Consider the following 24,323-nt stretch of genomic DNA (forward strand, 5'->3'; position numbering starts at 1 on the left):
GATAATGGGGATGCATATATTTTGTATATTTGGACTTTCAAACAAGGCCTTTGACAAGGTGCCACACATGAGGCTACTTACCAAAGTAAGAGCCAATGGGATTACAGGAAAGTTACTAGCACAGTTAGAGCATTGGCTGATTAGTAGGAAGCAGCGAGTGGGAATAAAGGGATTCTTTACAGGTTGGCTGCCAGTGACCAGTGGTGCTTCAGCAGGGGATGGAGCTGGGACCACTTCTTTTTATGGAACATATCAATGATTTAGATGATGGAATAGATGGCTTCCTTGCCAAATTTGCAGATGATATGAAGATTGGTGGAGGGGCAGGTGGTGTTGAGGAAACAGGTAGACTGCAAAAGGACTTAAGACAGATTAGGAGATTGGGTAAGAAAGTTGCAAATGAAGTACAATGTTGGAAAATGCATGGTCATGCACTTTGGTAGAAGAAATAAATGTGCAAGCTATTTTCTAAATGGGGAGAAAATCCAAAACTCTGAGATGCAAAGGGACTTGGGAGTCCTTGTGCAGAACACCCTAAAGGTTTACTTGCATGTTCAATCGGTGGTGAGGAAGGCAATTGCAATGTTAGCATTCATTTCAAGAGGTCTAGAATACAAAAGCAGGGATGTGATGCTGATGCATTATAAGGCACTGGTGAGGTCTCACCTTGAGTACTGTGAACAGTTTGGAGCTCCTCATCTAAGAAGTGACACTGGAAAGGGTTCAGAAGAGATTCCCGAGGATGATTCCAGGAATAAAAGGGTGATCAGACGAAGACCATTTGATGGCTCTGGGTCTGTACTCAATGGAATTCAGAAGAATGAAGGGGGATCACATTGAAACCTTTCGAATGTTGAAAGGCCTAGACAGAGAAGATGTGGAAAGGATATTTCCCATGGTGGGAGAGTCTAGGACAAGAGTGCACAGCCTCAGGATAGAGGAGTGTCCATTTAAAACAGAGATGCAAAAAAATTTCTTCAGCTAGAGGGTGGTAAATTTGTGGAATTTATTACCACAGGCAGCTGTAGAGGCCAGGTCGAAATGCCTTCATTACCACCTCATCCACCTGCACAGTGAACTACAGACCCAGATCGCAAGATCCCTCTGTACCTCAAAGGTGTCTACCATTAAGTCTATAATTTTTTCCATTCACTTGACCTCACAAAGTTCAACATTTCACACTTGTCCAAATTAAACCCTAACTTTGGACAGTGTAAGGAATTATCAAAGAACACCATGAGATATATCAACAGATTACATCCCACAGTGTTCTCTGATAATTTGTTACACATACCACAACTCCACCACCCTTTGCCTTTAAAACTGTATCAATTCTGGTCAGTTGTTCCAAGCATCTTGGAGAACCTGCCATCATTCTTCTGCAGACTTTGCCTGTCTCGCTTGCTTCTGTCTCTCCAGGTAATCCCAGACAGCCTCAATGATGTTGAGATAAGTTCTCTGTGGAGGCTATACCGCCTGTTGCGGCACTCCTTGTTGTTCTTTTCGCTGAAGGTAGTTGTTTATGACGTTGGCCACGTGTTTGGGGTTGCTGTCTTGCTGCACAATGGTGTTGGGACGGACCAGATGCCTCCCTAGTGGTATTGAGTGATGGATCAGCATCTGCTTGTACTTCCCAGAATTTAGGATTCCATCAATTCTGACCAAATCACCAACTCCATTTGTAAAAGTGTGACTAAACCTACAGGAAACCTCCACCGTGCTTCACTGTTGACTGCAGACACTCATCTCTGTAGCACTCTCCAATTCTCCTTCAGACTAACAGCATCTTGACTCATCAGTACAGAGCATTTGCACCACTGTTCAGCAGCCAGTCCTTGTGTTTTTGTGCAAAGGTGATTTAAAAAATGTATTTATTGAGATACAGCACGGAATAGACCCCTCTGTCATGGCTGGTTATTATCCTCCTGAATCCCATTTTCCTGTATCCTCCATGTAACCTTTGATGCCCTAACTATTCAAGGTCCAATCAATCTCTTAGATTTACTGAAGAAATCCCACCCCATCTAAGTTTCATGTATTAAGAAAATTTCGATCTATACTGGGAAAGTTAAAGTTCCCCTACTCATGCCAAGCTTGTAGTTTCAGAACCTTTCCATAATCTGTCTACATAGGTGTTTCTCCACCTCTTTGGTGGCCTATCATAGAATCTCATCAGCTTACTTGTACATATCTTATTAAATAGATGACTGAGCAACTTGCATGCCATTTCCGCTGTAATGGATGCCTTCATACTTCAGTATAAATATTCAGGATGTGGTGAATGCAAAGAGTTTATCCAAGTTTATCAATGTAAATAGTATTGGTACAGGAAGCAAAGTAGATTGGAACATAAATCTTATAGAGTTGTTATTATAGAGAACTGGTTATAGAAATACAGGACAACGCTTCTGGTTTTGTTATTTTAGATGTGATACAGGGGGAGGGGCAAAAAAAGAAGTGGAATGTTTGCACTACTGATAACGGAGAACGGCACAACAGTACTCAGAAGATACACCGGAGGGGTTATCCACAAAGAAAATTTGGATGGCAGGATGAAGGTGGTACAAGGAGGCCATTCATATAAGTTTTCAGCAAGACACACCCCCTTGATTTTACCCATGGTTCTGCATATTCTTTCCTTTTGGGTACTTATCCAGCTCTCTTTTGAATAGTTCAATTGAATCTGCCTCTATTATCCCTAGCAATGCATTCCTGACCTTAAACACAAACATTTTCTTCATGTCATTTTTAATTCTCTACCAAACACTTTCTCTATCTCTCAGTTCTTGATCCTTCCATCAACAAGAACATCAATAAGTTCTTGGAATCCCATTATCCAAGATCAAACAACAGTCCTATACTGACTTATATTTCTTATTGAAGAGCTTGGGGAATTGGAATGAGCAGTCATAAATAGGGAAGTTCCCGAACAGATGCTGAGCTTTGCATAAAATCTAGACATATGCAAATTAATAGAGGTGTCACTGCTTGATTCACAATGTTATGCATTGTTTTGTCACAAAGATAAAAGCTTGGACACAAGCAACATTAGTATAAAACTTATTTGCATCATAAAAGTTCAAATGCTTTCATATTCAAGTATACTCATTTCTTAGATAATAACCATTGCTTGCAAATGATATCAAGTTTCTTACCAGAAAACTCATGTCCAGAGCTCATTAGACTATGCTGATCAGAAATTGATTCAGGTCTATTGACAGAAGAACAAATAGAAGGAGAATGTATTGTTCGACTTAACATTCCCATCTCAGCCTCGTCTACAAGGCGATCCATGTAATCCCTTAAAAAGAAAAGTTTTGAAATTAAATTATTGTATAATAAAAAGCTTAAATCCAATTATGATGATGTTATTCACCAGAACTGCCAACACACACATACTTAAAGCTTTTGCACAGTGGAAAATACTCTTAGCTAAGAAGACCATAGACTAGACAAAGGAGCAGAATTAGGCCACTTGGTCCATTGTGTCTTCTCCACCATTCCATTATGACTGATTTATTATCCCTCTCAACCCCATTCTCCTTCACCCTCTGACGCCATTACTAATCAAGAACCTATCAACATGCACTTTAAATATACCCAATTACTTGACCTCAACAGCTATCTGCGGCAATGAATTCAACAGATTCACCACCCTCTGGCAAAAGAAATCCCTCCCCCCCTCTGTCGAAAGGGCTGTCCCATTCTGAAGCTGTGCCCTCTAGTCCTAGGCTCTCCCACTATAGGAAACATTCTCTCCATATTCACTCTATGTAGGCCTTTCATGTTGCAATGAGACAGGCCAAAACCATCAAATGCTCCCCATACATTAATCCTTCATTGCCAGGATCAATCTCATGAGTCCACTCCGGACCCTCTCCAATATCAGCATATCCTTTCTTACAAAAGGGGCCCAGAACTGCTGACCATATTCAAAGTGCGGTCTGACCAATGCCGTATAAAGTCTTGGATTACATCCTTGCCTTTATATTTGAGTCCTCTTGGAATGAATGTTAACATTGCTCTTTTATACCTCACCACCAACTCAACCTACAAGTTAACTGTTCGGGAATCCTGCACAAAAACTCTCAAGTCCCTTTGTACACTTGATTTCTGAATTTTCTCCCCATTTAGAAAATAGTCTATGTCTTTATTTCTTCTTTCAAGGTGCATGACCATATATTTCCTTGCACGATATTCTATCTGTCACTTCTTTGCCCATGTAGCTACAATTATATTAGAATACTGGAATAGTAAATGAAGGGAAAATGGTTCACTGGTAGGTTTATCAATAACTGTAGAATAAAGATTTAAAGTAATTTCAAAAGAAATTAAGCTTAGAATTTTATTTAAAAAATCGTAATTCTTGTGATCTGGAAAGCATAGCCTGAAATGTTGACAGATGTTCGTGTAGCTTTCAAAAATGACTAAGGAAGGTATTTGAAAAGGAACAAAAAAGGGTAGACCCATTCAGTATTTGTGCTGTGCTTTATGACACCTATCTAAACAAGGGTCTCGTGATTTTAATATACAAATTTTGACATTTTGCAGAGAAGATCCAGAGAAGATGAACAAAAGGTACTAAACACCAAACATGAAACAGTTGTGAATAACTAGGATACCATATTTGAAAACTTGAAATCAACTTAAAGTTACTGATGTTAGGAAACAATGACTGGTATTTAGGAAACTGCTCACATACAGTAGAAAATAGTTATTTCACTCCACATACTAAAAACAACTGGACCAGGAATAGTTAATACAGATTCTCAAAAAATATTAGCTGACAAAAAGCAAAGCAGAGCTGGTTCAGTGCTTAATTTGTCCTGTGTGATCTTTTAAAATGTTGGGTATGGAAGGAACAATTACTTTAAAAAAAAGAAAATCAGTAGAGAGGAAAGGCTAGAATACTTCAATTATTGGTTACTTATTGAGAAAGCAATTGCCAAGTTTGCTAATCAATGCAATAAAATACCCTAATAGGAACAACATCTTTAACTGCTGTCAAGCAATCAACAAGGATCAAAATAGGCCATAGGATTCTTAGCATAAACAGAGGCACATCTGGAGGAAAGAGTCAGGAGGTTTTAAATTATGCTTAATAAAGGGAAAGTATTAACATAAGGTTATAATAAAATGCAAAATAAATTTGCAGAAATATTGAACAATACAATAATAAATAATAGCTCAGCCTGCTCCATTATGGGCACTAGCCTCCCCACCATACAAGACAGGCTCAGAAGGTAGCATCCATTATTAAGGACCCTCACCATCCAGGACATGCCCTCATCTCATTACTACCAAAGAGGTAGGGGAGTCTGAGAGACACATATGCAACATTTTAGGAAAAGCTTCTTCCCCTCTGCCATCAGATCTCTGAATGGTCCATAAATCTATGAACACTACCTCACTATTTTACTCTCTTTTTGCACTAATTATTTACTTTTTATATATTTCTTATTGTAGTTTATAATAATTTTAATGTGTTGGACTGTACTGCTGCAGCAAAAATTGTACAAGATGTAAGCAGCCATCGGTCCCAGGGAATCATGGGTTTGCACCTCCAGTGGACTGTATCCTCTCCAGGGCACAAGCCTAGGCGGGAAGATTTGAAGAACCGGCTGTTGCCCGGGCAGCAGGTTCCCTCTCTCCACATCACTGATGTGGTCCAAGGGAAGGAGAAGCGCTGATACAGCTTGGCACAGAGGTTGCCAGAGTGAAGTTGTAAACAACATTAAACTGTCTTAGGGACCCTGGTTCTGGATTTCTTCCTCGAGGTTTACTCCCGAAGCTCTTCCCTTGGGTGGGTATGGCTTTACAAGATATGTCAGTGATAACATACCTGAAACTGAGTTATACACAGTTTTGGTACTCTTCACTATCGTGGTAACATGCAGTTTTTAAACTATGCTTGTATTATGTTATGATCAGTGTGGGGACAGGTGGGGAAGCTGCAAGCATTAAAGAACCTCGGTGTTGCACCATGAGATCAGGCCTTGTGTGTTTTCTGGGCTACTTGGTCCATTGAGTCTTCTCCACCATGACTCATGTCATGACTGATTTACCTCATGGATATGGCCACCAGACACCTATTCAACCACACAGAGGGTTTTCAGCTGCTGACTGGACAGCTTCCCAAGCTCTGTTCTGAGTGTGTTGAAAGCTCAAGAGACAGAATTTAAAAGATACCCTAACTAAAATAAATAACTTTACTACAAAGTTTGTGGACTACATAGTAACTACACAGCAGTTTGTGATGCATTAGCAAATGCAGTTCTGGATTCCATGCATGGCAATATGGCAGTTCTGAAATACTCCAGTCCATATTAACGCGAACACAATCTTTGAATTTATACCCCAGCTGCACTTGGCTTTGGTTTACTTCAATATTGGAAAAAATGCTGCTAACATATGACTTGGACACCACAATTAAATACTGGCCAACATTCTGCAGCAAGGAGCTTTAAAATCATTAAGACATAGAGGACTCATTAGGTATTAAAGATATTGATGGAAATCAGGTGAATCCCAGTTACAATTACCGTGGCACTGGAACCAAGCATATGCAGCTAAGCTGGGGGGGCGGGAGGCAAATTTCACTCCTCATTGCTACAACAGGTACAAATCATTGGTAGCAGAAACAATGACTACATATGCAAGTATATAACGATGTTTACTGCTCACACAGTGGATCATATTGGACTAGTTAAGTGTAGATTCATGTGGTAGTTGCACCTATCCCATACCAAAGATATGATAGACACAAAATGTCAAAGTAGGAAAAAATATAGTCTGCAGAATGAATTTGCTCCCCTATCTTCAAAACAAACAGACTAAACTAATTTGTTCAGCTGTTTAAAATCAAATTATCCCAGGCACCTAATTCTGAGCTAGTAGTTATTTCAGCTTTGTGCATTAAAAGCTAGGTAGTTATTATCGTGGCAAAGTCAGGCTGCAACCACAATCTGCCACTCTTCTTGGATACGGGGGGGGGGGGGGGGGGGGGGTAGTTTACATGTATGGAGAATGTAAGACATAATTGCAGTTTGCTGGGAGATTGCAAATCACAATGTTGGGAAGTGGGATGAATGTGAAGAGACATATCAAAGACAGATGTGTAGGTGTGGGAATGAGGAGAAGAATGAAAAGGGCCTGCCATAAGGAGATTCGGGTGGCACAGCAGATAGAATGAAGATGCGAGGCAAAGCAGTCTGACCTCAGCCTCCACTATCGCCAAAGTGAGGCTAAATGCAGATTAGAATAGCACCTTATACTCTGCCTCGGTAATCTACAGCCTGGTGATATGAACACCGAATTCTCCAAATTCCAGTAACTGCTCCCCCTCTGTCCTGTTTTTCTCTCCTTAAAAATCACCTTGTCTCAATTGCCCAATCTAGTGAACCTCAGAGGGAATTTCTTCACCCAGAAGAAATTGTGAGTGTGGAACAAGCTGTGAGGCTAAAGCGGTGGACGCAGTTCAACTGTAACATTTTCGAGAAATTTGGATAAGCATATGGATGGGAGATTGTATTGAGGGCTATGTTCCAGGTGTGGGTCGATGAAACTAGTCAGAAGAACAGTTAAATACAGATTAGATGAGCTTGTTTCTGTGCTGGAGTGCTCTATGACACTATAATCTCTTTCCCCTTCTACCTCTCCATTTGCCCATCACCCACATCCCCCACTCACTGGTTTCACTCCCTTTTCTCATGCTCCACCTTCCTCTCCCATCTCTTTCAACCCTTTTTCACTTCCACCGATCACTTCCCAGCTTCTGATGACACTCCCACTGTTCCCTCTTCCTCTGCCTATCATCTCCACCCTTCACCCACTCTTTTACAGGCTATCTTTCTTCTACTTTTACTCCTGATGAAGAGTCTTGTTCCAAACCTTCAACTACCCATTTCCCTTTAAACATGCCTGCCTGACTTACAGAGTTCTTCCAGCACTTTGCATGTTGGTCCAGATTCCAGCAACTGCAATCTTTGGTATCAACATATTAAAGGAGATTGACATAAACAAAAAGATTTAACGCAGGGAAACAATTTTTCCATGATCTGGAATACACTGGCTGAGTGAGCGTTGGAATGACATTTAACAGTGAACATCAAAAGATTGAATGAATGAAATGAACAATTCATAGGGCTTTGGGAGAGAAGATGATACCATACAGGTGAAGTTGGAATTTTCAAACAAAAATCAAGCTCCTACCAGCTTTTTCAATACTGATCTGAGGATTGAAGACACGGGAAACTTAAAAGTTACAATATAAAAAAAAAACTACTGTAAGTTTCAAATGATTGGTCAAAGTTTAGTTCCTTTAAGGTAAGCAAGAAAGTCAGCAAAATTAAAATGGTCAGACTGCTTCAGGATTGTCAAGATGCAGATGAATGAGTTCCTCACACCAACTACCTTTACCTTAAGTCAGCTTTCCCAATAAGAGCTTCCAGCTGTTATCTGCCTACTGTAATCACATCATTTACTGTATCTACTTACGTAACTCCAGGATGAACATTGTACCTCTTCTTCCCAAATCTAGTTTGCTGAGCAAAATAGTCGTATCTTTCAGACTTTTTCCACATGTAGTAGAAAGCCACACATTCCCCTACAGAGCGATTCTTGACCTAAAGATAAAAACCAACATCTTGATTGGAGGCAAAAGGCAAAGGTATAGAACATAGAACATTATAGCCCAGGCACAGGCCTTTTGTCCCATAATGTTGTGTCGAGCTAATTAAATTAGTAATTAAATGGCCAACTAATCTCTTCTGCCAATACAATTCATTTTACTCACATTCATGTACCTTTAGTACAAAATACTTTTCTAGATGTATTTACATGTCAAACAAAACAAAATTGTGGAAATTTTAGGTTCCTACTTCAACCTATAGCTTCTTTAGACAGACCAGCTGAGAGTAACGAGCTTTCACCACCCTTCCTTGGCTGTAATCAGTCATTTGTGTCATTCATTCCCTTGGTCTCTACAGTATCAGACGTTTTCCTTGTTATCTGCACCCCTCAGTTTAAACTATATATTTAGAACTCTGATGAAAAGTCATCAATCTGAAACATTAGTTCAATACCTCTCCCCACACATACTGCTGGACCTGCTGAGTAGTGCCAGTATTTTCCATTTTTATTTTAGATTTGTATTATCTGCAAGCTTTTTTTCCTGTTTACTTTCATGGTCATTCTTCTGGCTACATTATTTAGATTCCAGGAAAGAAATGAGGGGTAATTTTGAGGGGTATTTGGATGGGTATTTTCAACGATAAACTTAAGATACAGATCACTTTCATGGGCAAGGCGCCAAAATTAAAGTTGATGGGCACAGATCTTGATAAAACTGTCTACTACACTGGCACCAAATCAGCCTCTTGTGATGGAAGCTGCTATTTTTCCCCATCTGTGTATGGCTACACAGCTTCCCCCCGCCTAGTGATTTTTTAAAGGTAGTTTTAAGTGTTAGCATCCTGATGAGGATTTTGGCATGAAACGTCAACTAATTATTTATTTCCATAGATGCTGCCTGACCTGCTGAGTTCCTCCAGCATTTTTTGTTTGCTGCTTGTTGAGTTGTTAGTACTGGGAAAAGCTGTGCAGCCCAAGAAGGAGAGATAGCAGGTTCCTTCAAATCCAACAGGTGGTGATGACAAAGATCATAGGGGTGTTTTGTCATGACATGAAGTTGGTGCTGACAGTCCCATGCAATGACCCACATTTGTATTTAGAGACTGCATCCTTTAAGCTACTCAGCAAGTCCTTAATGGCAATCTCTCTGCATTGAGCTGTCAGCAATTAATTGCTGCAACAGCACCAGCAGAGGTTAGGAATTTGTGCCAAGTTCTCAGTACAGTTGCACATAGTCTGAGTAGCTTCTTTTAAAAAAGTACCAAAAGTAATAACAAATCAGTGCTTCATGGGGTGGTGCTAATCAAGGCACTATTATAATTGGTTTTATTCAACATCAAATAAATGACAAAATTACAGAATTACATTTCAGCAGGTTCATGGAATTAAATAATATTATGAGGAGAGGTTTGTAGGCAAATCCATTATAAAATTAAATAATTATAACCAAATTGAAATAAAAATCATTGCATCTTTCTTGCCTTATTAGCTTGTATTAGGTGAAAATCTTTGCCATAAAGTCGAAGAGCAAGTTCAAAGTTTCTGCATTCCTCTTCTGTCCAAGCTGACCGGTCATCTGTGGATAATAAAAATTGACATTTCCACATAAAAATTCCAAAATTATTTAAGTTCACAACTAAAGCATTTTAAACTTAAAGTATATTAATATTTTACCTTGTGCAACCTTTACATTTGAACGATAATTTCCAAGTGCTTCTTTAACAACGTAGTTACATTTCAGAAGTTCATACAGTGCCTGTCAAAAGCATGCAAAAAGTTAAAATTCCTAATATAGAACAGTTTCAGTTCCAGCTGAAAATGAAATACACTTGGGAATGCGCCCAAGTCAAATTACTAAGAAATTATTAAACTCATCCATTTTCCATAAACCCAGTAATATACAAACATAATTAACATATCTTCCATAGAATCAGAGGCCTATCATAATAACTTTTATTTCTGTTCCTTAAATGCAAGACAAATAAAGGACTTTAATCACTACTATTTAGCTTTAGATTTTCTTCTTTAGCAGTTGCAGTCCCAAACTTTCTAATAATTTCAGAGAATTCTGCTCATTCATCTAGTACTGTATTCACTTCCTTAACAGAATTAAAATAATAGTCTCGTCCTTGAATTGAATACCAGATAATGCCATCTCTGAGGTTTGATGCTTGATAATTAATGCTGGTCTAGCTAGTAACACTTCCTTTTAAACTCTCTTTGCTCCTATTGCACTTTCTGTATTTATAAGGTTCCTTTCTAAAATAAAGGCCTAACATTTATCAAAATGTGAAATGAAAATCATAGTAGGTGCAGAAAACACTGGAAACACTCAGCAGGTCAGGTAACATCTGTGGAAAGAGAAACAGAACAGACACTACAGGTCAAAGACCTTTTGTCAAAAACGAGGAAAGAGAAAATAAGCTTGTTTTAACATGTAGAGAAATTGGGAAGGGATAGATAGCCTACAAGGGAGTATCTCTGATAGAACTAAGCCAAAGTTGCCTTGGGGATGTTAGAGGCATCATCCATTCAATAGATTAATGAAAGCAGTTAAAAAGAGAAAAGTTGTCTGCTATTTTAACTTCCCATCCTACTTTTAAAATGATCACACTGTGTCTGGCACTGTTATAACAAAGCCCAACATAAGGCTTAGATGGTGTGGATGTACTGAGGATGAAACTTAATAGTAAAGGGATGAAGAGTAACTTCTTTAGCCAGAGGGTCTTGAATCTGTGTAAGTTATTGCCTCAAACGGATGTGGAGGCCAAGTCATTGGTGGTTATATTTAAAGTGGAGATTGAAATGTTTTTTATTAGTAAGGGTGTTAAAGGTTATGGGGAAAAGGCAAGAGAATGGGGTTAAGATGGATAACAAATTATCCATGATGGAATGGCAGAAGAAACTCGATGGACAAAATGACCTAATTCAGCTCCTATGTCTTATGAACCACGTCTTTCTGTAGTACACTCACTTAATCTGTCGTCTCTCACTAGAATCCCCTTGTGCTCCAGTTTGCCTTTTTAAAAATAAATAATCCTTTAGTCTTCTTGCTAAATTCTGAGACTTACCTAAATTTCAGGCTTATCATTTCTTTGGCAACATCATAATCTTTTAACTTTAACATCTCTTGGTAGACATAATTAACCACTCTCTGTTGAAAATTTTGCTCTGAAGTATTTATTAAATTATATTAACACTTTAAAAGTTAGTCATTGCTGGTTTATTGCCATATAATAATCAACTGCTTCATACCATTACAATATTCTAATTTTTGACAAATATTGTCAAAACAATATTGTTTTGTTTAATTTGTTTAACTCTTGTTTAACTCACCTTCTTCATTTAGTTGGGAATGTTACTATTCTTATGCACTTGGAATTATATTTTAGGAGATTCTACAAAAATTCTCTCTAATGAAATATCATTCAGTAAATATTCACCTGTTCATTGTCCCTTACATGCGTCTCTTCAGGTATACTACCAACACCTTTCTCATCTGCAGATTTCTTAGCCACTTCATGCAAGAACTCCTTTACTGTACTTTCAGGAAGCAAATAGGGAGTCCAGAGTAACTGGTCCTCATTTTCATAGACTAGAAATAAAATACATGTTACTCTAAATTTAATTCTGAATAAAGTATGAATATATCCAGACACAATTAAAAACTAATACATAGGTGAAAGAATTTGATGATAAACATTCAACATTCCAAAACAGTTTCTCAGTGCACTCAACGCAATCCTACAATTTCTACCTTCTTTTTCATACAACATTCTGAAATGAATGCTCATAACTAGGAATGTGTCCTTCATTCTGCAAATGAAGAAATCAATTTTTCAAATAATTGTACCGGTGATAAGAATTTATAATATATTTAAAACATTGATGCCATCATGAAAAGCTGGAAGAATTATATTTTAAATATGGAATTCTCACCTAGACATCACCTTTAACATAGCAGTATGCCCTAAGACACTTTATTGGAATGTGAACAGATAAGAAGCAATAGCAGATGAAATCAGACTGGTTGCACAGTGTGAACTGAAAGGAAGTGCATCTTAGCTTTGGGGATCTCATGCAACCCAAATTAGCATGCAGGAAATGATGAACTGCCTCCCACCAACTACTGCTCCAGTTCATTTAAAAACTTCAAGCAATTCATATTTTCAACCTGTACTTAGCGCTTATAGTTTTTTTTGATGGTGCTGAATGTAGAAGTTGTGCCAGCAGTAATGTCAAAAGGGCAATAGTCCTGGGGGATTTCAATATACAACTTCAGTAGATTGGGAAAATCAGGTTGATGCTGGATCCCATGAGACAGTATTTGTACAATGCCTGCGAATTGGCTTTTTAGAGCAGTTTGTGGTTCAGCCCACTCAGCTATTCTGGATTAGGTGTTGTGTAATAAACTGGATTTGATTAGGGAGCTTAAGGTAAAGGAACCCTTAGGTGAGTGATCATAATATGATAGGATTCACTCTGCAATTTGAGAGGGAGAAGCTAAATTTTGGATATATCAGTATTACAGTGGAGTAAAGGGAATTATACAGGGATAAGAGAGTAGCAGGCCAAAGTTGATTAAAAAGAGGACATTAGCAGAGACGACTGCAGAACAGCAATGGCTGTACTTCCCTAAAGAAATATGGAAGGTGCAGGATAGATAAATCCCAAAGAAGTAGTATTCTAAAGGCAGGATGAGACAAGCATGGCTGACAAGGGAAATCAAAGCCAACACAAAAGGCACAGAGAGGGAATATAATAGAGCAAAAATTAGTGGTAAGTTAGAGGATTGGGAAACTTTTAAAAACCAACAGAAGGCAACTAAAAAAAAAGCCAAGAGGGAAAAGTTGAAATATGAAGGCAAATTAGCCAATAATATCAAAGAGGATACAAAAGCTTTTTTCAGATATATAAAGAGTAATATTAAAGTGAGAGTAGATATCGGACCACTGAAAAAAGCCGCTGGAGATAGTAATATGATCTGCCTTTTCTATGAAAGACACTAACAGTATGCTGGAAGTATGAGAATGTCAGGGAGCAGAAATGAGTGTAATTGCTATTACTGGGAAGAAGGTGCTTAGAAAGGTAGGTAAGTCACCTGGACCAGACAAACTACACCCTAGGGTTCTGAAAGAGGTAGCAGGGGAAATTATGAAGGCATTGGTAATGATCTTTCAAGAATTAGTAGATTCTTATTTAAGAGGATTCTTTCAAAGAAAGGATATGCTGATTTGGAGAGCATTCAGAGGTGGTTCACAAAAATGATTCCGAGAATGAAATGGTTATCGTATAAGGAGCGTTCCATGGCTCTGGGCTTATGCTCGAATACAGAAAAATGAGGGAGGATCATATGGCCAGGTATTTAAGGTGAAGTTGATATGTTTTTGAATAGTCGGGGCGTGGAAGTTTACAGGGAGAAGGCAGGAAAATGGCATTGAGAAGGAAAATGCATCAGTCATGATGAAATGGTGGAGCAGAATCGATGCGCCAAATAACCGAATTCTGCTCCTATCTCTTGTGGTCGTGGTGTAAGTGGTAGATGCAAGATCAATTGTAATACTTGAGAAGCTGGAAGAGAGAGGTTTGAAGGAATATGGACCAAATATAGGTAGATGGGATGAGGCAGGATACTGAGTCAGTCTGGACTGAGTGGGGTGAAGGACCTGCTTCTGTCCTACAGTATTCTTGACTCCATGACTAAACACATAACAAAATCTAATGTCTTAATACAGCTATAATAAATTTTTAGTGTTTAAACTAATTTAAAAAATAAATAATTGAAATCCTAGAAACAAAAAACTTGTTACAGATGGCAGACCAGATTATGTATTATAACTGCTTTAAGTTGAGACCAGCGAGGTTTCAAACAATTACATCAGCAGTGAACCGAGTTGGAGCTTTGAACATTGGCATAAATCAGGAAAGGGAATAGTTATAATTGCACTTGATCCCGGAAGCAATCACACTTGCTTCGTTAAGTAACAATAGGTAAATTTGATCAGTGGTCAAAGATGGGGAGGGAGGATATATGACTGCATTTCATTCAAAAATGAGAATGAGAATGCAGTGTTGCAGGAACTTCATCTAATAACTTTACCAGCAAGCAATAAATTTTTTCTTTTTGCATGACAAATGAAAAAAACCACATATGACATCCTCATCTTCAAAAGGATTTTTCAAGAGAGCAGAACAGGAAATGCTGAAGGAGAGTTAATGGGTAAGAAATTGCAATCAACAACTATCAAAAGTATTTAAAGGTTATGCATCACCCATATGGTGCCAGGATTAAGAATATCTCTACATAGTTAGAGAAGAGTTCAAGAAAGGGAAATGACATTGGCAGAACTAAGAATGGAGTTATACTGTGGAAGATCAAGGACATGTAGAACAGAAGTAATCATAAGCTTACAGAGCAGTGTACTGACAGAGAAGGTTAAAAAGATTGTGTCTGCAATGGACTGAGACTTTTACTATTAAAATGCATCAAGAAAAATTGTTCAAACACAGAAAAATGCTAAAAGCTCAAGATTAAAGTCAGTTTCAGTCATTGTAAGATGCTTCCATAGCAAGACAGAGATCACAGATAATTATTATGATTTCAAAAGGACAAGTTTTGAAGTTGAATAAGGCATATCAACTGGCTCTTTGAGCAATTGTGGATTGAAAAAATAGGAATGGCATAACCACAATTGTCAAGACTTCTCTAGGCTCCGACAATCAGAAAATAGAATCAACTACATGGAAAAATAAGGAACAACAAAAAAACATTAGTGAGAGCAGTTTTTAAATTTGAAGAAATATCTCAGATCTTCTGAAATTAAAAAGAAAATTGATCATGAATCTCTTAATTTCACATTAACAATGACATTCAAATATAGTCTTAAAACCGATTACATACATTAAGTCACAAGGTGTTACATATAAAAATATCTGGAAAAAAAATCCACGGGGAAAGTGTTTTGCCCAAAGCTAAGAAAACGGAATAATAAATTAAAAGACTGAGCTCATATTATTGTAAGTTGAGTAATTTCCCTGAGCTTTGTGCAGATTTTTAAAATGCAATGATGAGAAAACTGATGAGAAAGGTAAAACTGGCCATGAGAATGAACTGGCAAAAATATAACAAACATATTTCTTTGAGTTTTAATGAAGTTAAATGTTGGAGAGATTTACTTAGGGGATATTTAGAGTAAGTTAAAATCTGGGCTATCACACCGAATATTTTATGCTTTTGCTTCCATACATAGCAGTGAATCAATGGCCCAATAAATGAGGAAGTTAAAAACAACTAGTAAGGCTATGAAGTAATAAAGGGACCAGAAAGCGGGCAAATCTTCTGGACCTGAGAGTCTGCAACAAAAGTTGACCAAGCCAAACTAAAAGTGGTGGTCACAGTGAAAGTGGGCGGAGTGGACATCGAGCTCTGAAGAAATTAGGAAGTCTCTTGCTTTGGAAATATTAAAAATAGCAGCCATCTGTTTTACAGTTTAATCAGATCATGGTCAATCTTTTAGCTTGGCATCAATTTCCTGCACTACCTCTTTGTTCTTTGATTCCCATAAAGAACATAAATCTGTTGCACTCCACCTCCAATATTCAGCAATTCCGTTGGATGACTGTAAATATCTTCTAGTTTTTTTTAAATAAAGAAATTCTTTTCATTTCCATCCTGAATGACCAAATTTAGATAACAAATACTGATTCTAAACATCCCAACAGGGTACATCATCCAGTCATATAACCTGGCATGCTGAATGAGACTCATCACTCTTTCCTCTAAACTGTAGGAAATATAGACCCAGTCATCTCAAGGTAACCTGCCACTTCAAGAACCTAGCGTTTGGCCAAATCTTTGCTACAGTAAGTCTATCACAGCCTTATCCTTCCTTAGTTATGGAAACCAGACCATTACAATCTGTATTTGCCCTAATTTCATATGGTCAAATTCTGATTAGTATCCTCTTCAGTGTAAACCGAAGTCTAAATACACCACAGTCAATACAACCCATTTATCTATTCTTCCATGTAAAACTAACAGATGTATATGGCATTACTCATGAGGGAGAATATCACAGCATTGCTCAAGAGAACATATTGGACAGTTTGTCTACTACGACAATATGCGTAGAACTGAGAAATAAAAAACAAATGACCACATTAATGGAACTGTATGATAGATCTTCCACAGTCTTTCAAAGGGGCAAATCTGTAGAGATAACAAAGCTGCAGGAAATATGGTTGTGATAGTTGGTGATTGTAATTTTTAACATATTGGCTGGGAGGCCCACACTGTAAAAGGACTGGATGGGAGAGAGCTTGTCAAATGTGTAGAAGCCCCAACTAGAGAGAGCATGATACAGTAACTTCTCTTAGGGAATGACAAAGGATAGGTGACAAATATCTTGTGGTTTATTGGAGAATAGTTGGGATCAAGCAATCATAATTTCATTAGTTTCAAGATAATTATGCAGAATATGACTAGTCCCAAGGGTAAAATTCTAAATTTGATAAAGGCCCATTTTGCTGGCATTAGAAGGGATCTAGCAGACATGGATGGGATAGGTTGCTTTCCAGCAAAGATATGTTTAGTAAGTGACAGGGCATACAAGTGAAATATTAGGAGTAAGAATCTATTATGTTCCTCTGTTCGAATAAAGGCAAGGCTTACAGGCGGAGATAACCTTGGTTATCAAGTCATTGAGGCTCTAGCAAAGAAAAAGGAAGCGCATATCAGATATAGGCAATCAGAATCAAAAGCAGTGCTTGAGGAATGCAAGAGAACACTAAAAGGAAAGTTCAGAAGGGCAAAAAGAGGATATGAGGTTGCTCTGACAGACAACGTGATAGAGAATCCCAAGGGCTTCTAAAGGTATATTAAAGAGCAAAAGGATAGCAAGGGACAAAATTGGTCCACTTGAATATCAGTGTGGTCATCTATGCATGGAGCCGAAAAAAATGGGGAAGATCTTAAATGGATGTTTTGTATCTATATTTACTTGGGAGACTGGCACAGAGACTACTAAACCGAGGCAAAAGAGTAGTGAGTAGCGAGTCCCACTAACACCACAACTTTATTATTTCCTGTTAGTCACCTTATCTATAGCCTAGTGTCACTTTATGGGCATAAAATCAATGTACTGTATTTAAGCTATCTTAACTATTTACAGTTGCATGAAAAAGTTTGTGAACCCTTTGCAATTTCCTGGTTTTCTGCATTAATTACTCATAAAATGTGGTTTGATTTTCATCTAAGTCACAATAACAGACAAGCACAATTTGCCTAAAATAATAACACACAGGCAATTGTACTTTTTCTCATCAGTACCATTAAAACAAACACAGTCTAGGTTCAAAAATGTATGTGAACCTCTGGGGTAATGCCTTCTATAAAAGCTATTTGGAGTCAGATGTTCCAATTCACAAGATGAGATGGAGGTGTGGGTTGTAGAGGTGCCCTGCCCTATAAAAAAGTCAAAGTCAGGTCATTGACATAGTCTACTCTTCTCAAGAAAGATCTGTTTACGTACACCATGCCTTGAATAACTTTCAGAGGACCTTAGGAGGAGGAGTGTAGACATGCATGAAGCCAGAAAAGGCTACAAAAGCATTTCTAAAGACCTGAGTGTTCATCAGTCCACAGAAAGAAAAACTGTCTCCAAACGGAGGAAATTCAGTACTGTTGCTACTCTCCCCAGGAGTGGGCACCCTGCAAAGATCACACCAAGAGCACAATGTGCAATGCTGAAGGTGGTGAAAAAGAACCCAAGGATAACACAGCATACATAGCACATATAAGACAGCAGTGAAATACAGTCACATAAAATACAGTCCAAGTCCCTGAGTCTATGAGTGTTGCAGCAGTCTGCAGTTGAACACAATACATCTTGTTTTCTGCCAAGTGAACATTGGAGGGTAGCAATGACACACTATCTCGCCTCCAGCACTCCAGTGGAGCACACTGGCTCTGATGCCTCTCTTCTGAGCGGCTGCAAACAGGCAACACTGCAGCTTGAGGCCTAGTCCTTGCTTCAGCTGGGGCCACGCAGCCCCCCTGCAGTTTGCCAATAAACCAGAGAACTGGACTTGCAGCCTTCCAGATGATCAATGTCCATCAGGGTCAAGTGATCACAAGAAAAACAACTAAGACCATACAACTTCTTCGAGCACCCACTCCGACACCTCTCTGATCCAGGCAACAGCATGATCCGCACCAAGTTCAGCTCCTTCAGTTTCACTGCCAACAATCTCTGCAGTACTAAGTTCTTAGGATGCAGAAAGGTCTTGCAAACATAAAACAATTATTTTAACAAAGACAATATCACCTTTGGTTGGCCCTCAGAGGCCACTGCATCTGGCTGCGCCGCCATCTCATCCGAGTGAATTGGATTCAATGTTGGCTTAGCCGGAGTAGCCAGGAGTGGCAGTAGACAGCTGTCTCTCTGACTGGAGGCACATGGCTGTGTGCTGCCAGGATTGAAGCTGTTTCCATTGTAGTTTACTATCTATATGAATGACTTAGATGATAATGTAAACAGGATCAGCAAAACTGTAGGTGACACCAAGAGTGGGAGTGTAGTGGACAGCAAGAAAGGCTACCAAAGCTTGCAAAGTGATCTGGACTAGCTGGGGAAAATGGCTGAAAGAATTTAATGCATTCAAGGGTAAGGAATTGCACTTTGGAAAGACCAACTAGGTTAAGACTTACACAGTACATGACAGGGCACTGAACTGTGTCATAGAACAAAGGGATCTGGGATACAGATCTGCAATACCGTGAAAGTGGCATCACAAGTAGACAGGGTTACAAAAAGAGCTTTCAGCACACTGGCTTTCATAAATTAGATCATGGAATATTATGTTAAAGTTGTATCAGACGTTGTTGAGGCCAAATCTGGAGTATTGAGTACAGTTCTGGTCACAGAAAAGATATCATTGAAGTTGAAAGAATGCAGAGAAAATTAACAAAGATGCTGCCAAGACTTGAGGACCTGAGTTATAGGGAAAGGTTAATTCACTGAAGCACAGGAAAATGAGGGGAGATCATATAAATGAATACTAAATTATGGGAGTACAGCTTTTTCCTCTCAGTCTGGAGGAGACTATAGCTAGAGGTCATTGATTTTGGGCAAAAGGTGAAATATTTAAGGGGAAGCTAAAGGTGAACTTCTTTACCCAGATGATGGTGCATGTGGAAATAACCTCCAGTATACATTGTAGACACAAGTCCAACTGTAACACTGAAGTGAATTTTGAATAGGTACGTGGATGGGCGAGGTATGGAGGTAGTGCAGGTAAATAGGACAAGGTGGAAGGCCATGGACTAGATGGGCTGAAAGCCCTATTTCTGTGTTGTAGTACTCTGTGACTATGACTTTTCTTTCAAAATCCAAACCAACCCTGCCAATTGTATCTGTAGATTCTCAAAGCTGACATTATCCCAACGCATTTAATTCATGCAGCTCCTTGGATTCAAAATCATAGCGATTATAGAAAAATATACTAATTTATTAGGGATCACCTGGAGAAAAGTCATTTGATCCCCCTGAATATTTTATTATAATCCATAAAAGATATTCCTCACCTTTATCTCCATCTTTATATTTACAAAGAGTTGATGGAATTTCAGCTTGATACTCTGAACCCACCATTATTTCCTAAACAAGAAGAATCCAATATCATTATCCAGTTAAAACATTTACTATCCAGAAAGCAGCATAGCAATTAAACATTCTAATTTGATATAATTTATTGATACACTGTAACACCAGGTACCTTCAGCATTGATGATAAATATTTATAATTCAACATATTATCCTCTGCTGTGATTTTTTTATTGATTCAGAGCGCAGGACATCATGAGCAAGACTAGCATACAATTGCCATCTGTTATTTCCCCTAATGGTAAGCTACCTTCTTGAACCACTCTGAAGAAATCTTAAATCTGGGGAGTATAGATCTTGAACATTACATGAAGCTGAGTTTAAACACAACAATTATTTTCTATCAGAAATGGCATATCCATGTCAACTGTGATGTCTGTCTGAACTAATCTCATTTGGCCACATTATGCCCATATCCCTCCTTTCCTATCCATTTAACCCTCAGATCGCCTTTAAATTTGGCGGCGCAACACAGCGCGCAGTGACCACTCCAGGAATGAATATCTGTTATCTGTAAGTAGGGGCAGTGTACAATCCTGATTTGATGGAGACGAACGTGTGAAGCACGGAGGAACATCTGGTGGAACTTTTGAGATGCCTGTTTCGCTGCCGCTGCTACTGTGCGATCGGAAAAATCTCCGGGAGGAAGGCCCCGAATCCTCGGCTTTGCCTGTTGCTTGGCGGCCGGTGCCGGGGTCGAAGCACTCGGCAGAGATGGTGCTCGGTGTCAGAGGGCTGGTCGGAGGCTTGAAGTTTTCAGATGGACTGTTGGCTGTGGTCGGAGCTCCCAGAGTGCTGTATCGGCAAGCTGCAGCACTGGAGGTTCATGGCAGGAAGAGTTTTTCTTCCTTCTGCCATCTGCGTGAGATGATGGGCTGTCGGGACTTTGAGACTTTCTTTTAAACCGTGCATGGACTGCTCTTTATCAGATTTCGGTATTGTCTGCACTGTTAAAACTATATGTTAACTATAACTATATGTAACTATGTGGTTTTGTGTATGTCTTGTAGCTTTAGGTTTGTCTGATGGGTTTGTAGCTCCTTTCTGGGGAACGTGCTAAGACGGTAGCGCGATATCGATACGCAGCAACCTCTCCGGACTCTGGACTGGGGATTACCAAACGTTATGTAGTTTTTCTTGTGTGGTCTGTTTTGTGCTTTTTCGTGATATAATTCCGGAGAATGTTGTCTCATTTTTTAACTGCATTGTATTTGTGGTTTATAAATGACAATAAACTGAATCTGAAATTTCTCCACTTTCACCTTAAACTGTGTTCTCTTGTTCCAGATTCCACTATCCTGGGAAATAACAACCTATTCCCCTCATAATTTTATAAACTTCTAAGGTCACTACTCACTCAGTGAGAATAAACCTGACATATCCAATCTCTCCTTATAACTACAGCCCTCTATTGCTCACAACATCCTAGTAAACACCTTCTGCCTTCTCTTTATTGCTCCTTCCTGTCATGAGGTAACCAGAACGGTATACCATACTGTTAGTGCCATTTAACAAATGTTTTCTGCAGCTGAAATGTGATGTCCCAACTCTTATAGTCAATGCCTCCGCCTTTGAAAGCAAGTATACCAAATGCCTTTTTTACTCTCCTTTCCATACACGTGGTCAAGTTTTCCCAGAGAGCTATGGATTTCCACCCTAAAATCTTTCTGTACATCCATGTTCCCAAGGCCCTGCCATTTATTCCATGTCCTACCAGAACTTGACTTCACAGAGTTAACTACCCTCCACCACTCTACCCAAATTTCCAGTAACCCACAAAACTCAATCAATCCATTAAGGAATATATTTCTACCCTGAAGTAAATCTTAAAATCAGATTAATTTCAAAGCCAGTATAAGATCAAAGCAACTTATTAGATGCCCTGATGATATAACAGGTGCTATATGAATTAAATTCAGCCCCTTTGAGAAAATTAACTCTGTTTCTTGACTTGAACAAAATAATTACACAGCATGAGTCTGGACTCACTAAAGCAGAAGTTGGAATTGTATAGAGTGGAATACACTGATGCAGACCAGAGAGGAAAAAAAACATGAGCCACTATTTCCACGCACTTATAATTTAATTCTATCTCCTCAATGAATTATGAAGTGAGATCAAAATAAATCAGATAAGTTAACCATGATTCAAAAATACTAGTCAAGCAGCTGTACGACTTGGAAAAAGATGTAAAATGACCATCAGCTGCCAAGGTACTTTGTCTGAATATGTATTATTGCATTTAGAAGAGGAGAAAGAAGAAATCAAACAAACTTTTGAGTTATTACTTCTACATCAATAGGGAAACTGCATGTATTGTTCAACTTTAAATTTTGTTGAGTGGAAAAGGATTCAGAAATGGTATAGAAACCTTTGGGGAAAATAAATTACATTTATTTATAGGGGCTCTCCAAATTGTAGAAGACTGACTAACAAATCTGCTCAAATTCTCCAATATATACTGTGAATTCTAGTTAATTCAGACACAGCAGGACCAGTACATTTTGACTCAATTAAGTGGCTGCCAGAATTAGCCGAAGTTTCATGGAAATAGTTAAAATGTATTGAAAACATACTACCATTTAACTGATTAACAAATTATGTATTTAAATGAAATACAGAACATATCAGAACACTAACAGTACAACTACACTACTATAAAACACTAGTTGTTTATAGTTTTGCCTGAGGAATTCACCCAGTGTTTTTTTGATTGACCGTGAACAAAATCAATGCAGACACCTAGTGCAGATAATGGACTGTCATCATATAATGCTATCAACATTGCATTCTCCAAATCTTCATTTTTATTGTATTTTAGATGATAGTGACAATGTTAAATTCTTCATAGTTCCCAATTTGTTGAAGTAGTAAAATTGTCTCATTTTCACTCCTGGCCATCTCTGGCATCTCAAAGCCTGAATGCTTGAAACCGCAGTGAGCAAAACAACACATAATTGCCTTGCTACTGATTTCTCACCAACTATCACTGACTAAAATAACTATTTTTTGAACAGTCCCCTGCCCCAATTAAACAACCCAGTGTTCCAAATAAACAAAGGAAATCCTGGCTACTTTTATCCATTATTTTCTGTTCTTGAAGAGTTGTCCCAAATAAGTGGCTGCCCTGACTAACCGAAGGCCCAATTAACTGGAACCCACTATTTTTAAAACACTTTTAAAATAGCAACAGTAACTACATGTTTTGTTCTGTTCATTAAAGATGTTATCCCTTCATAAGGCACTATTTAATGGATAGTGCCTTATGGCACTATGTATCATTAGTGTTTCAAATCTGGATTAATTTCACACTGAGGCAATCTGGGTTAACTTCTTGAGAACTTAATGACCCTGAGGAACTTTTATGCAGAGTCAGAAATGCAGCTGGAGCTTTACTGTGGGTACTGGGGTAGATAATTCTGCAATTTTAACTTGCCTTCAAAAACCAAAGGGACAAACAAAACAAATATTCTGAAGAACATAAATTCAAAGTGCAAAATTTAAATATCTTACATTAAGTTTTAATTACCTTTTTCAAATCTTCAGAAGGAACACAATCATCTTGTCCTTCTTCATCTTCAGATTCTTTATCACCATCAAAGGCAGTGCTTGCTGTAAAAGGCAAAAGCAAACGTCACAGAAAGGCTAAGAATCTGTTTTGCGCTTCTAATATGAGAAATGTCATTCTTAATCAAGAACATCAGTTTTCCTTCTCGATTACAGATTTTCCACAATATTCAGAACTCATCCTCTGAATATGTTTTGATGCTATGTATTACACCCTCTATATCTTAAATGAAATATGTCCTCATAACGAAAAGGTTTTGTGTCAAGTGTTATTCAAGAGAGCAGAGTGCATGCATCTCAGTCCCAAATCTTCAGTCAAGAATACCATTGCTATAACTTATGATCATGTCTACAATGAAAACAACCTGTGAAAAGTTATCACGATTACACTTTCAAGTCCTCTCAGTGAAAGTGTACAATAAAACTTACATATGCTGTTTATATCAGTGTTTTTATAATGGT

At 38.4% G+C, this 24,323-nt stretch overlaps 1 protein-coding gene across 4 annotated transcripts in view; it reads right to left on the minus strand.

Moving 5' to 3' along the window:
* The window catches only part of LOC140737806 (mesoderm induction early response protein 3-like), a 50,274-nt gene that overhangs the window by 8,274 nt on the left and 17,677 nt on the right, over positions 1-24,323 (minus strand). For all 4 annotated transcript variants that reach the window (XM_073064464.1, XM_073064466.1, XM_073064467.1 and 1 more), the window contains 7 exons: positions 23,824-23,906; positions 20,216-20,288; positions 12,075-12,226; positions 10,306-10,387; positions 10,113-10,207; positions 8,497-8,624; positions 3,156-3,301 (listed from right to left, as the gene is read on the minus strand). In XM_073064464.1, the coding sequence (XP_072920565.1) occupies positions 3,156-3,301; positions 8,497-8,624; positions 10,113-10,207; positions 10,306-10,387; positions 12,075-12,226; positions 20,216-20,288; positions 23,824-23,906 (759 nt within the window). The remainder of the gene's footprint in view (positions 1-3,155; positions 3,302-8,496; positions 8,625-10,112; positions 10,208-10,305; positions 10,388-12,074; positions 12,227-20,215; positions 20,289-23,823; positions 23,907-24,323) is intronic.

This window comes from Hemitrygon akajei, chromosome 13 (assembly GCF_048418815.1).
Source record: "Hemitrygon akajei chromosome 13, sHemAka1.3, whole genome shotgun sequence".
NCBI classification, from domain to species: Eukaryota; Metazoa; Chordata; class Chondrichthyes; order Myliobatiformes; family Dasyatidae; genus Hemitrygon; species Hemitrygon akajei.